Source organism: Zymoseptoria tritici, chromosome 15 (assembly GCF_000219625.1).
Source record: "Zymoseptoria tritici IPO323 chromosome 15, whole genome shotgun sequence".
NCBI classification, from domain to species: Eukaryota; Fungi; Ascomycota; class Dothideomycetes; order Mycosphaerellales; family Mycosphaerellaceae; genus Zymoseptoria; species Zymoseptoria tritici.
Genome location: NC_018204.1, coordinates 388,260 through 401,493, shown reverse-complemented (window position 1 = coordinate 401,493; position 13,234 = coordinate 388,260). Strand labels below are relative to the sequence as shown.

Genomic DNA, 13,234 nt, shown 5'->3' with positions numbered 1-13,234 from the left:
CGCGCGAGGGTGCAATATTGCGAGCGGTGTGTATTGTGTGGCGAGCGCGCTACGAGCGATGAAGAGAGGTAGTAGAAGTGGTAGTGTTAATAAGAGGTTTGAGAGTCGAAGAAAATGACACTTATCTAACCAAACGGCGTATTAGCGCGCGCGCACTTACATGTGATTGTCGATATTGTCGATAGAGTAACTCTGCTACTGTATAGGTGACAATACAAGCAATTAGCGACAATGGTGGTGGTAGTGTTGTAATTGTAAGAAACGAGAATTAAGGTAGTGACCTAAACTGCCCTACAGGACGCTATTATAACCTTACACAATGGCTCCACAGCATTTTCACCGGCTACCCTGTCAAATTGACGGCTCAAGTCCATCCTAACACCGAGCAACGTGTGCTGGAACTGTTCATGGACGTCATCGACATATACGGCCGACGAGGAACGCAGAATTGGGCCAGCATTGAGCGACACACGCTGCCAGAGTTCCGCGAGTTACTAGGAAGACTCCATCCAGAATGGCTGCTTTAGTTGGCGAATCATCGCCTGATCTAACCAGACGAGAGCTCGTATTAGCAAGGAAATGTACGGGCTGGATTATGTTCTAGCGGCCTCGTCGATGTACCGCTCTTCCGGTATTATACAGATCGCGGAGGAATGATTCTTTATCTTCTTGCTGAATACGATATTCGATCCCATCTCTTCTTCCGATTTGTTGTCTCGTCTAAGTTATGGTGGTCTGTCGTTCGATTCTACCCTTGTCTGGCTATTCCCTTTTACAATTAGTCCGCCGAGAGTCTTCTCATCCCTTCCCGACGGCGTCGAAGCGGGCTCAGCTCTGGGTTCTTGTTCTCCTCTCAGTTCTGTATTTGCTGCTCGTTCTGACTTCCTTGTCGGAGACGTATTCGTCTCTTCCTTGGATCCTTCCAACAGACTCCATCTCTGCTCGGATCGCATTGCGATTCGAGAAAGTGTCGTTATTGTCGAAAGACCAGAAGCAAAGTTCGGACCACTTCAAAATGCCGTGAGTTAGGCCTGTCAACGGGTAGAGGAAGAGCCAATATAGACTTGCCGGATACGATGGGTAGTAGCTTAGCTGCAACGATGTCGTTTCTCCGTAGTAGATAGGCAATGTGCCGCGTCTTGCACATGGCATTGCAAACATGATATGCATCATGCATCATACTGTGTGACCTCTCTTCTAGATGCATGCCCTGAAACCTCTCCACCGTTCCCACTTCTCACGTCTACAGAGTTACTTCTCCTCCTCCGATAATGATGACGATCACTTGGATACAAACTTTATCTCATCAAGCACGAAAGATCCCCAGTTCATTACACCGTCCCTCCTGCTCAACAGGAAAGGGAGCATCCCAGAGATATGCCCTAGGGAACGTCACACTGCCCGTCCGGTAGCGTGCGTACCGTAGCTCGACTCGGATATGGAGTGGGATCTTGCCGATGCCGAGAAGGGACCGAGGTGGATAGGGTGGAAATGCGGCGTGCAGGACGGTCGTGTAATAGGTCAATGTCTCGGTAGCGAGGGTGGAGGTCGCGAATCTGCGGGTCCACTTGCACGTCGTCGCCGGACAAGTCGGGCTGATGGAGGTATTCCCGCTCGTCTGATAAGTCGCGGCTATCATGGCCATTCGTATCTGTGTCGAAGTTGGTTTCGGCGTCCTTGGCGTCGCCGTCGTCGTCGCCGTCGGAGGAGGAGCAGGAGAAGCAACTCTGTACGTTCGTTTAGATCTCACAAGAAGCCTCGTCTACACTCTCGTATACTGACCAATGCACCCCAATCTCTACTATTTCCACCGTCTCTTTTACCAACAACGTTGCTACTCCCAGCAAACGCATTCTCACGACGGTGATTGAACAGCAGGCCGCGTTCTCGCATCCCTGCCGTTGTTATCGACATTCGCGTCCGATCATCCGCGATACCATACTCGCTTACGCGCACCTCCGCCTTCGCCTGTGACTTGCTTGCGCGTCGCGGAGCGACTGCGTTCTCGGAGAGGTGGAACGCCGCTTCCACATGGTTGAGGAATGGGTTTTCGGCCATCAGGGGCGATAACGGTGGTGGTGTAGAGCATGGCTGAGAGGACGGGTGGTGGACAGGTAGGAAATAGAGCTCGGGTGGCATTATTGGTTTGGGCGAGTTGAATGGGCTGTGGTGTCGATAGAGAACGATTGTCGGCCGGACGATCGATCTTTCGGCCAGAAGACACCGTTCTGTCGAGTACCTGTTGGTCGATGGAATTGGTGAGGAGAGGAGTTGGACGTAGGAAGTGAGTGCAGTGAACCTGTTCCGACTTTTGTGGGACACGATGTGTCCAAGCGTTCCATTCCAGCTGCAAATTTTGGCAATGCATGATGCATTATGCTGTGCGGCAAGAAATGACAGCCATGCGAGGAGCATGCAGGAGGGCGATCGTCACCCAGAAGTCATCGACATTTGATTCCAAGGTTCGACCCACCTCCATTCATGCAAGACGTACACCGCCACAGCCGACCCAATAGGCTGGAATTCCCTTCCCATCACAAATCACGTCGTCCACAAAAGAAGAGGGTCAATCAATCCGCCGAATTGCAAGGCATTTAAGATCAAGAACTATAGCTTCTCTGCGGCATGGGGTAGGAGGCGCGTGAATAACCTGAGAGGACTCGACGGCGATCAGCAAAGTCATCCCGATAGTCTCGTTCTTGGGCCCTAAGTGTCCCAACCTCAAGCCAGAGCACTGGTGCCTTTGTCTCCTTGCATTGATCTTGCCCAGATATCCAAGCTTGGTTCGTAGCATGCTGTGTCGGTCCAGAACGCACCTAGTAAGACAGCCTGGCTACTTCCCCGAGCCCCAGCCAGCCCGGCCGAGCCCCCAGCTTAATTAATATCAAATGCCGGTGCATGAATTTCAATCAATTCTTCGCACTAGAGCCAGGGATCGACCGCGTTCCGTTCGTTATCGTGTGCGTTACGAACGTTTTGGTGCGTTCGGTCGTAACTATAGATATTGGTCGCCAAGGCTGGATTAGTTAGCATCTAATCCGGACGGAATACCTGGATTAGGAAGGAGCAGAGTGCGGGGAAAAAACTAAAGGAGTTTCTAGGGCTCTAATTAGCTAGTAATATTATGCTCTTAATTGATTCTTTGAAAACCGTGCGAGTCGTTTGCGCAAGTAACAAATATCCGCAGGCGTTCTAAGAACTGTCTTTGTTCGAAATTTAACCCTCATCTGTTTACTAACATTCCAGCTTATTCCTCACATTCGCCCTTAGCGTCCATAGCCTTAATTGCCACCTCGTGCTACTTAAGGTCTATAAAGTCCGTAATTATCTGTTGTATGTTCTTCTGCGCTATTATGTTACCGACGTTGTCCAAGTCCTTAAGGAATAAGAGCAGCTCGCTGTAAGCCTTAGTTATGTCTATAAATTCCTACTCTTGCTGTCGTATTGTTACTACTTTTAACGCCTTGTCAAGCCCTCTCTTTCTCTTGCGGTCGGTAGTAAGGCCCTTAAGGCGGTTGGCATGTTGTCGCCGCACGCGGCTGTTAAAGTAGACAGTAAGGAGTCGGTCGAGCTAGTCCGGTAATAGTCGATTGCGAAGGCGTGTATAAAGCAGTCGAAGGGCGCTAAAGGTGCGCTCGGCGGTAGTAGTGTTCGCTCGAGTCTTCGCAAGGCGAATAGCGTAATTAGCGAGCAATAGAGCGGCGTATTAGCGGTTAGTCCAGAAGTTGAGTATGCTGAGTTTCTAGCAGTCGTCGTCGGCGCTAAAGACACCATCCTTGCGTCTAAAGGAGTAGTAGTTACTCTCAATAAGCTCGCGGTTAGCGGCGTTGTCGACGGAGCGCTTTATAGCGTTAAGGACGCGATATTATGTAGCATCCTTCTTCTTCTTAGCCTTGCCTTATATGTCATTTACGTCCACCTCTTTATTAATCTTTACCTTGCGCGTTAGATCGAGCCAGTGCGCGGCCTAATAGTCGTCCGTAAGTTAACGATTTATCCGTTCGTCGATGCCGGTGATAGTAGCCTTGGTTTTGCGAGTCTGTTAAATGTGCGCGTCGCCGGTAAGGATGTTATTAATAGGCGCGTTTATCATCGTCTTCTGTTAGCTTATTAGTTTCGCCTTTATTACATACCACCGCGGCACTACTTTATCTATTGTAGTAGTGTTAAGCTGCGCGGCGACGACCTTAGCGTAAATCGGCTCGAGGATCTCGACGACCTCGTCTACATTGTTCTAGTATGCGCGGCTGTTAATAGTATGCTTAATCTCGTCCTTTAGTATGCAACGAGGATTATCCGCCAGAGCGAGCAATGCAGCCTTAGAGCGCTTTAATAAATTAAACATATTTAGTATAGATATCTATCGAGTGTTACCGCCGAGCAAGATAGCATAGATCCTTCTATACAGCTAGCGCTAATGTTTATAGAGTAGCACTCTTATCGCCTTCTTGTGTGAGAAGCCGGTAGCTATAGCCTATAACATGTCGTAGACTGCCTTAAAGAATAGAAGCCTAAAGATGTTACGGATGTAAAGATTAATGCTATAAGCATCACACGGCACGTAGATAATATGCGCCATCTCTACGTCGCCCTTAATTATGTCGAAGATAGCCAACTACGTCGAGCATGTATTAAAGGCGATAGAGCTAAGTTTGTAAAGACTACCGCCGCAGAGGTCTTTAAGGAACGCCTTTAGCTATACAAACTTAGCATCTGCCTTCTTATTCGTATCCTTTATAGCATACGTGCTAACGGTGTAGCAGCCTGTCGAGTCCACGTACGACACAGTAGTCACACCGTCCTTATTGCTATCCGTGCTTTTATTAACCTATATGTCCACGCTCTTGCTTACGGCTATGCTCCTCTTTACTCAGTCTAAGATGCTAGTGTAGGCTTCGTCGAGCAGGGTAGTGCGAATCTGCTTCTTGTGCGGAGGGTAGTAGTTCGGTCAAAGGGCGTTTAGGAAGTCGAGGACGGCCGGATGCTAGAAGAACGTAAATGGAAGGTTGGCCTTATAGACTATGTGCGCTGCTAACTACGCGAGTGTCTTGCTAGTCGCAGCATCCACTAGAAGTCTCGTAAAGGCAATAGTGCCCTAGCCGGTAATCTTTGCAGCATCCTTTGCCTTACGTTAAGCACACGTGTTGTAGTAAGTCTCGGCGCGGTACTTGCTATAGACGAACTTATGGCCGCAGTACTTGTAGGAGGCTAATAGCTTCTTATAACCTAGCCTTAGTGTTAGTTAGAAGTAGATCGTTAAAAGGGTGGCTGTCTGTTTCGGCATGTTGTTGTTGTTATTATAAGGAGAGAACTCGAGCTAGCAACTTTAGCTTATAAATCCGCGCTAAGCTTAAATCCTCGAATGTTTACATTAACTTTAAAGGTCTATAACATAAGAAGTTCTATATAGATTTTGTTTATTCTAATTTTATATAAAAGGTGTTGCTCGGCGCTTTCTATATTAGTCTTAGTCTTGCAGATATGTTAAGGTTTAATTATATTGTAGTGTTGTAAAGTTTTAACTAAGCTTAGAGGATACAAAAAAGCTTAGCCTTCTTCTTACTACTTCGGAATAACAGCTTCTCTACAACTAGAAACTACGATAGTTGTTGCATCTAGAGAGATATAAGGCTAATTCTTTTCCTACTAATATGCACGCATTTAGGGCTACAATCTAATTAAAAAAGTATACAGAAACCTCTCTAGATACAAGTTCTAACATAGCACTTGTAGCTCTTAAAACTGTAGGGTTAGGGTTAAAGACGGAATTCTATGACTTTTTTACCCTATTTTCAAATCTACGCAGTCGTGCTAGCAAGTGCAGTTTCTTTAATTTCCTTAAATGTTAATAAAAGGTCGAAGGTGGAATTTTAGTAGAGATATTGCTTAGCACAGCCTAGGTTATGCTTATACTACCTGCCTAAAGTAGTTTAGACCGGGCTGGCTTTTTAGCTCCGGCTTAACACCGAGGAATTTCCATGTCGACGGTAAAATTCCGGAAAAGGTAGAACTAATTCTTATACCGGCTAGGCGAACTTTTAAGCACGGCGGCGCTTCCCGGCGCTAAACGTATGGAAATCGCGCTAGTCTTCAAACTTCCACCGAATCTACTAGCAACACTATTACTACTTCAACAACTAACCACTCTCTTAGTTCCTGCCCTACAACCACGAAACTAACACTATTAAAAAGCGCACGCCGAGCTCGTTACGAACATACTAAAAATTTCGCGCCTACGGCGCCCTGGACCTTTGGTGGATATACACCAAAAGCACCAAATAGTAACGAACGTAACGCACCGATCACACCAAAAACACGCCAAGGAACGGTGCGTTACCAACGTGTGCGTTACGGACGGTTTATACGAACAGTGGTCGATCCCTGACTAGAGCCTCCGGCGGCCAAATAGTTCTGCCTAAGCGCTCGCCGCTGCGGGCAGGGGCATATGCCTTACGCGCTCGGGTATCGTACGCCCGTCGCTGTCCTCGCAAGCTCGGGCTCCTTAGTACTTACTTCCCTCGTTGTTCGCTTTGCTCGTCACCTCGCAAAGGCTTACAACTTCGGCTCGCTTGTCTTGATCAAATTCGATTAAAGCTAACCGACTTGGCTATAGCGTGGGGCTCGACCGGGCTGGCTGGGGCTCGGGGAAGTAGCGAGGAGTAAGACAGTCAGTTGATTGGCAACATCGTTCGTTACCAGCCCTTCTGAGTAGGCAACGTATACCTCAGCAAGGCATGCGACTTCCGGATGACCTGATCTGTGCAAGGGTGCATGTAATGATGCATTGTCAAGCAAGGCGGGTAGACTAGGCGTCATTCCTATATCACAACATCCCTTGCATATGCCGTTTGAAGTTGGTGTACCTTTGTAGGCCAGCTTCGCGTGGACCCTGAAAATTTCGATGAGGGAGTGGGAGTAGCAAGGAGTCGATCCGGATCGCACCGCACCGCACCTCGCCTCCTGCCATTGCATGCATGCAGACACGCCATACGCCTTCAATTATTGAAACATTAGTGCGTTTGTTAGAGATGAAAGGAATGCGCAGGAGGACCCCGCGATCTTGGAGATATGCTTTTCCCCGCAATCTTATGATCCAGGTTCCTCGGTCATCATTTCCTGCCATGTCAACAACATACATTCGACGTGCTCATGCCACCGCTTCGCACTGTTCTCAACTACGCAGCTCAAGTCGCTTCTCTATGGTTTTTCCATGAGGTCTTTCACTTTCTCATTTCCTGCGCTTCCGCAGGCGGCAGCATGGCCTATCTTGTTGCCCCTCTGAGGTATACGGGAAAACTGCCCACACACCAGCTTCACGTCCTCCATCCGGAGCAAGCCTCGGTCCAACGTCACGCGCTCCGGACCGTCGTCGGTAATACACGCATTCCCGTCGGACTTGCCTACTTTGCCCAGTTGAGTGAGAGCGTCGGCCTGAGATGTGAAGATTGAGGAGAGGGTATTGTCGAAGTGGTCGAGTTCATAATTCAAAGCTATCGAGTTGCCGCCGGTGGAGGCTGGAGAGGAACCGGTCGTCCAGAGATTCCAAGTCGTCATCCACGTTGGACTCTGGCGGAGTGGGACGGCGTGGAAACGACACTTATCGGAACGAAGGGCGGATTTCTGGACCTGAGTGGCGGTGTGCGCTAACTCTGCGGCGCCGAGTTGGGAGACGGTAGTAGATCGGTTGAGGAGGGTGAGCAAGTTCCTAGAGTATAGCGTGAGTGAGTGCTTGGATTGAAGACGTGCAATGAAAAGAAGCAAGACGTGCAATGACATGACGAAACAAAGAAGTACGTACCACAGTTCACCCGCCAAATCTCCGCCCGTGGCTTTTTCATTGGTCGCGTGCAAGGTATTCGGACAGATATTCGGACAGGCCCATCCTTCGGCCGCGAAACGCGGCATGCTTCGACCGCGGCCTCTATCATCATGCAGGCGAGGACGTGAAAATCGGACTTGCGATTCGCAGTTTGCGGGAGGAGTTGTGTCGCGGCGGGGTTAGTGGCGCTGAGGAGGGTTTTAATGAGGAGATTGTAGCCGTTGGGAGATAGAGGGAAGAGAAGGGAGGGGAGTATGAGGAATATGGCTGCCGTGAGGGTGAGGATTCGTGGGTAGGAGGTGTAAGAGGATTGACGTCGAGGGGGAGGACGAGGTAGGAAGATGATGATGACGACGATGTTTTGAGATAGGCAGCGTGGTTGGGTAAGTAAGATGAGTGAGATTTGAATGTCGCAGGATGGTCTCCTCGCCGCTCTGACGCAACTTGAGTAGGCAGTGCGGGTGGAGGAAATGAGGGGGGAGGGACCGCCGAGAGAGCAGGAAGCCAGGGCCGGTAGCTCTCGGGAGACGTGGTCGTCTATGCTCTCGGAAGACAGTGTTGTGAAGGCGAAGTACTCTCATTCGCGAAGACCGGTGTCGAGGGCGTTATGGATCTTTACACAGATGACTACTGTCGTTCGAGACTGGCGCATATGGCCGATGAGATTGCGCGCAGCGCTGGAAAGGTGGAGGGACTCGCAGATCGGCTCCGTACGGAGGTGCTTGGAGGTGAGGCGAAGTCGTGAGATACATAAGAAGAAGAAGCCAAGGGACACACCACAGTTCTGGTGTGATTGGACAGTGTCATTCCTCGCAAACTTAGTTCCGCACTACTCTCTTCCGTACCTTCTGCTCCCAATGACGGACATCCATTGCACATCGTATGATCCTCTTCTGCCCGCTCGTCCAATGCCCTCAATTACTCTGTATCTACTGCTCCCACAGCGTTCCTCCCTCTCTTCGTCCTGCGCTACGTCAACCTGCACTCATGCCTGGCGAGCGACTCCCCTCACCGGAGTCGGTGGTAGTGTTTCGGGCGAGGGTGGGTGCCAGATGAAAGCAAAATCGCAGTCCGTAGGAGGGGCGGAAGGCCCATAGGACGAACGCGCTTTGCGCGCTGGAAACGGCGGCATAGATGAGCAGGATGATAATCAGTGGCGGCAGGGTTGGCCAGAATCCGTGAGACGTTGGGTTGTCTAGCAGCTGTGGCATGAGGATGCAGAGGCCGTTTGGAAGGATATTAGTCGTGATGGCGTATGCAAAACCGGCTGGCACGGTTGTTAAGACGCGCATGAGGACCGCCAGCACCCACGCTCCCCTCGTCATGCTGTTGCTCACGCTTTCTCTTGTCAGCTGGGTACAAAATGAAAAGGATCGGAAAAGGATCGATAGCACGGGTACACGAACAGATCCTGCTCCACCTTCGCACGTCGCGCTATCGCTTCCGGGCTCGTCTTTGCTCTGGCCATTGCTGCTGTAAGGGCCGCGGGGGTGTTGAGATGTGAAGACGGACAAAGGAGAAGCCCGCCTCGCAAAAGGCGCGCAAAAGTTCCGTCTGCTGCATACCAACACATCATCATGGCGCACAGAAGTGATCACCTGCGAACTGCGGAGCTGCACCTTGAGTGGACCGACGAACAATTCCGAGCGGCGAAACTGGAAGTCCAGAATGGAGCTCTCACTTGTCAAAGCCAAGAGCAGACGCCTCGAGCTCACCAACAAACAGCTTACCGAGCACATCGAGGCACCTCCAAGCAAGGACAACGATTATTCTAGCGCAGGCAGGAGCACCAAAAAGGGAAAGGATAAGATAAGTGATATCATTTAGCGCCTGGACAACCTCAAGAAGGTCATGAAGATGGAGACTGAGGTCAGACACGAACAACAAGCCGCATGTGTACGCATGGAGGACAACAGCAAAGCTCTCGGTAGCCGCAACAACGTGCACCAGCGGCTGTTCCGGGAAACTCAAGCACATGCGTTTGGCAACATCGCCAGCGCGGTGAGGGCCTTAATACAACCTCTCGAGCAAGCTCTATCAGAGAGCGCACAGGTTTCGATCCGTGCGGGACACCTTGAGGAAGCACAGCGCAATCAGGACCAGTTGGACACCTTAGTCCGAATAGCCGATGATCTGGCGAATGCCTACGGTTTAATGTCCGTATTCTCACAGCGCGGTCATTATGCTCCAGCTAATGTACGGAATCTGACAGCAGTGACATTTGCGCCGGGCTAAACGATAAGAAGCAATCTGTTCGGTGGAACATGAGAACTTGGAATACATAAGGTATCTGTTCGCCTTCCACTTCAGCAACTCACGACACTACTTCTTATAAGGATTTGCAAACAGTACCGGCCTCCATAGAATATAACGATCTCTCCGTCTCTGTGTCTAGTACGCCCTCAACTTCGCCTCCTCCGTCCCTTCGACGCTTCACCAGACGGTTCCTTGCTCTTCCTCCATCATTCGACACCGCTCGTCTACATGGCACCTCTTTCTGACGCTGTCTCCCTCATCTCACCAACGCCAGCTCAGCCAAGCTCGACTAACCCTCGAGGGCGCTTGTGTGCCGAAGCCATTCCTTACACCAGGGATCCCGCATCCGGCCAAAAGCTCTCGCCGAACGTGTAGGTCGATGCGCTACCGATCCGCGCCCTCCGGAGAAGACTCCGCGAAGAAGGTCTATTTGGCCGAACAGGAAAGGCAAGAGCTATAACCAAGCTGGGTCTCGGATTTCGGGCACATTACGAGACTCACAATGACCTCGTCGCTGCTGCTGGACAGGTGCGAGCACAACGCAACACATTGCAATTTCAGTTCCCGGACAATATCTTCCTTCTGTAACAGTGCTCCCTCGATTGTGTGAAATTCTCGGACGGCTATCAGATTCCCGGCGGGAACCGCAAGGTACGTTATAATACCCTTGAAGCTGCAGGCGCAGGCGTTCTGTATAGAAAATCCGCGATGTTCTAGCAGGCCGTTCCGCACATCTTGCAGCTGCGTGAAGCTCAGGTTCCAATTTGGGAACACCGACACGGCTGTTTCGGTGGCGAGGCATACGAACACTCCCTGCTGCAGGAAACGCGGGTCGTACAGCTCGATTGCGTCGTTCCTGAAAACTGCCTATTAGCTGGTTATGATCGAGAAGCGCAGTCGCATCCCGGCATTGCTGTACAGTAGCTTAAGAACATCCATCTGCTACGCCAGCATTAGTAGCTTGGAGGGTGGCTAGGTTATCTGGATAGTTATCCCTCGTTGCGGCGCTGTCAAAATTCGGTTAAGCATCGCCTATATAGAGGCGATCTTATTGTTTAGGCGTAGCCTAATCGCTACCTGTTCTCTAATCTGCTTCTTGTGCTTACTTAATTCGGCGCTAACGGCCTTCGTCACAATATTCTCGATCTTAATTACAAGGTCGTGCAGGTATAGTTAGGATTCAAATAGAGCATCGCTGTGTAGCTTTGTGCAGTCCCCGGCTAGTCGGAGGGCCGATTTGGATAACAACCTTACGCACAATCATTCCTACAAGTCTGGCGAGCTGAGCTTCGGACTGTAGTAGAGACACTATCTCTTCTGTAGCAAAACAACGAATTTCCCGGCTTTCAAGCCCATGGAAGACTCTAAAGCGGAGTCTGCTATAGAAACTTGCTTTTTGTGTTTCGCAAACAGTGTGGATCTCCGCGCGGAGTGCCGAACGCAGACTCGAAAGTAGTGTCGGCGGCTGCGTTGCCGGCTTTGTTGTGAAGTACGCGCCTTTATGGGCTATTTACAGAGCTGACTAGAGGATAGGGCTAGCGAGACGGACACTTCCTAGTTAGATCTCACGGCAAAATTGCACGTCGATAAGTAACTCGCCGGCCGACGATCGTACAGCAACCAGGTAGGTCGCAAAAGCTGGGTTAATAACTTGGGTAGTACAGCTGCGGGTGTCTCCGATCATCCGCGAGCAAACGTTCTTATACAGGAAATTCTCGTTAACGGCTTTAGCAGGCCTTCTCGTAAGGCGATCTGGAATTCTTTCCTCCGCTAGATAGACTCGAGTAGCTGCTTATGTAAGAGCATGGCGACGAAGTTGTGCATCTCCGGAGCCTTTTTTGTTTAAGCATGAATACTTTCTTTATCTTCTTCTTCCTCTCGGTTGTATCTATCGTTCGCAGGAGATGCTAGTATATCTCTCTATTATTACTCCCGAGCCGACAAGCCTTAGTAGAGTAGATCGCCTGCGGTTAATCCTGTTTGTCTCGTATACTGTCTTAGAACAACGCTGAGGGCTTTGCTGTTCCTATGCGAACTCCTAAGTATAGTAGTCTTACACGTTAGTCTAGCCTTACATTATTCAGTCTTTAAGCCTCTGTCTTAGACTTGCGATCCCTCTAGTAGCGAGAGACATGTTTCGCACCGATAGAAGGTTATTAGGCTATTTCGCCAGCTCTAGTAGGTATGTCTAGACTACAACTATATGCCTAACGACTCTATTACCTTTCTGAAACGACGAATCCAACTAGACCGCGCTTATTACGTAGTATAACAATAACGATCGGGACTTAGATCGAGATAATAGCAAATGCGAGGTCCTTATTACTAGATTTAAAGAAGAAATCGAAGGACGCGACTGTCTAGGCGATGCCCGAAAAAGAATAGCTTGTCTAGACACTTCCTAATTAGGAAAGTTAGCCGAGAGTCTAGTCTCCACTCTACATAGACTAGCTCCTGCCGAATTAGGACTAGTTGGAGGATAAAACCCTGCTAGGTTAGAATTCTAGTAGTTAAATTGTCCTGTATTGCTCTTGTGTAGCTTCTTTAGAAGACTCTCCTCTACTAGTTCCCGAAGACGATCTGCCTACATCTATTCTTCTACGCCGTTACTGAAGGGCTGGGTGCCTCGACATAAAGCGGAACCAAAGCTCTGGCAACAGTCTAACGATTCGGCAGACGCACAGCTGCGGCGAAGCAGGTCCGTGAAGATGGTCTTTAACCTATGGAAGCAAATCCGCGCCGTCGGCCCGGATCTGGGCATTCGTGCCGATATTAATGATATCGCACCACTCTTGTGCGATTTTGTTTTAATCGTAAGCGGCATCGAGCAACCGCTGCGCATCGAACGCAAACACTCCGCGATTTTAGCACTGCTTGCTGACAGAGGAATCGCTTCCCGTACGCGCGCAACCGGAAATGGCGCTTTGTTATACTCCAGGGGGAGCAGGATAGAGCAGCGTGCTTTCGATGTATTCGCCGCGCAATGCTCTTGCCGAATAGGCTATTAACCCAACGGCCGCAACCAGCGCCTAGTTGACCTTTAAAGGGGAGGGAGCGCTAGGCCGTCTTCTTGCGTTTATTCGCACGGAGACTCCGCAAGCTATAGCAGACGCGGAGGCCGTCGCACGCTCTATTACGCTCTATTGCACCCGAAGACGT

General features: G+C 50.0%; 3 protein-coding genes across 3 annotated transcripts; 1 reads left to right on the top strand and 2 right to left on the bottom strand.

Moving 5' to 3' along the window:
- Nucleotides 1–828: 828 nt before the first annotated feature.
- Nucleotides 829–2,058, bottom strand: MYCGRDRAFT_97670 (uncharacterized protein; the record flags this gene model as incomplete). The annotated part of the gene is made up of 3 exons (XM_003847288.1): nucleotides 829–1,092; nucleotides 1,422–1,727; nucleotides 1,783–2,058. The coding sequence occupies 3 exons, from the start codon at nucleotides 2,056–2,058 to the stop codon at nucleotides 829–831; spliced, it is 846 nt and encodes a 281-aa protein (XP_003847336.1).
- Nucleotides 2,059–6,692: 4,634 nt separating this feature from the next.
- Nucleotides 6,693–7,905, bottom strand: MYCGRDRAFT_97669 (uncharacterized protein; the record flags this gene model as incomplete). Its single annotated transcript, XM_003847287.1, has 5 exons — nucleotides 6,693–6,757; nucleotides 6,864–6,993; nucleotides 7,137–7,175; nucleotides 7,309–7,705; nucleotides 7,799–7,905. The coding sequence occupies 5 exons, from the start codon at nucleotides 7,903–7,905 to the stop codon at nucleotides 6,693–6,695; spliced, it is 738 nt and encodes a 245-aa protein (XP_003847335.1).
- Nucleotides 7,906–8,426: 521 nt separating this feature from the next.
- MYCGRDRAFT_97668 (uncharacterized protein) lies at nucleotides 8,427–11,051 on the top strand (the record flags this gene model as incomplete). The annotated part of the gene is made up of 6 exons (XM_003847320.1): nucleotides 8,427–8,560; nucleotides 8,764–8,860; nucleotides 9,647–10,015; nucleotides 10,451–10,603; nucleotides 10,667–10,726; nucleotides 10,950–11,051. The coding sequence occupies 6 exons, from the start codon at nucleotides 8,427–8,429 to the stop codon at nucleotides 11,049–11,051; spliced, it is 915 nt and encodes a 304-aa protein (XP_003847368.1).
- Nucleotides 11,052–13,234: the final 2,183 nt, after the last annotated feature.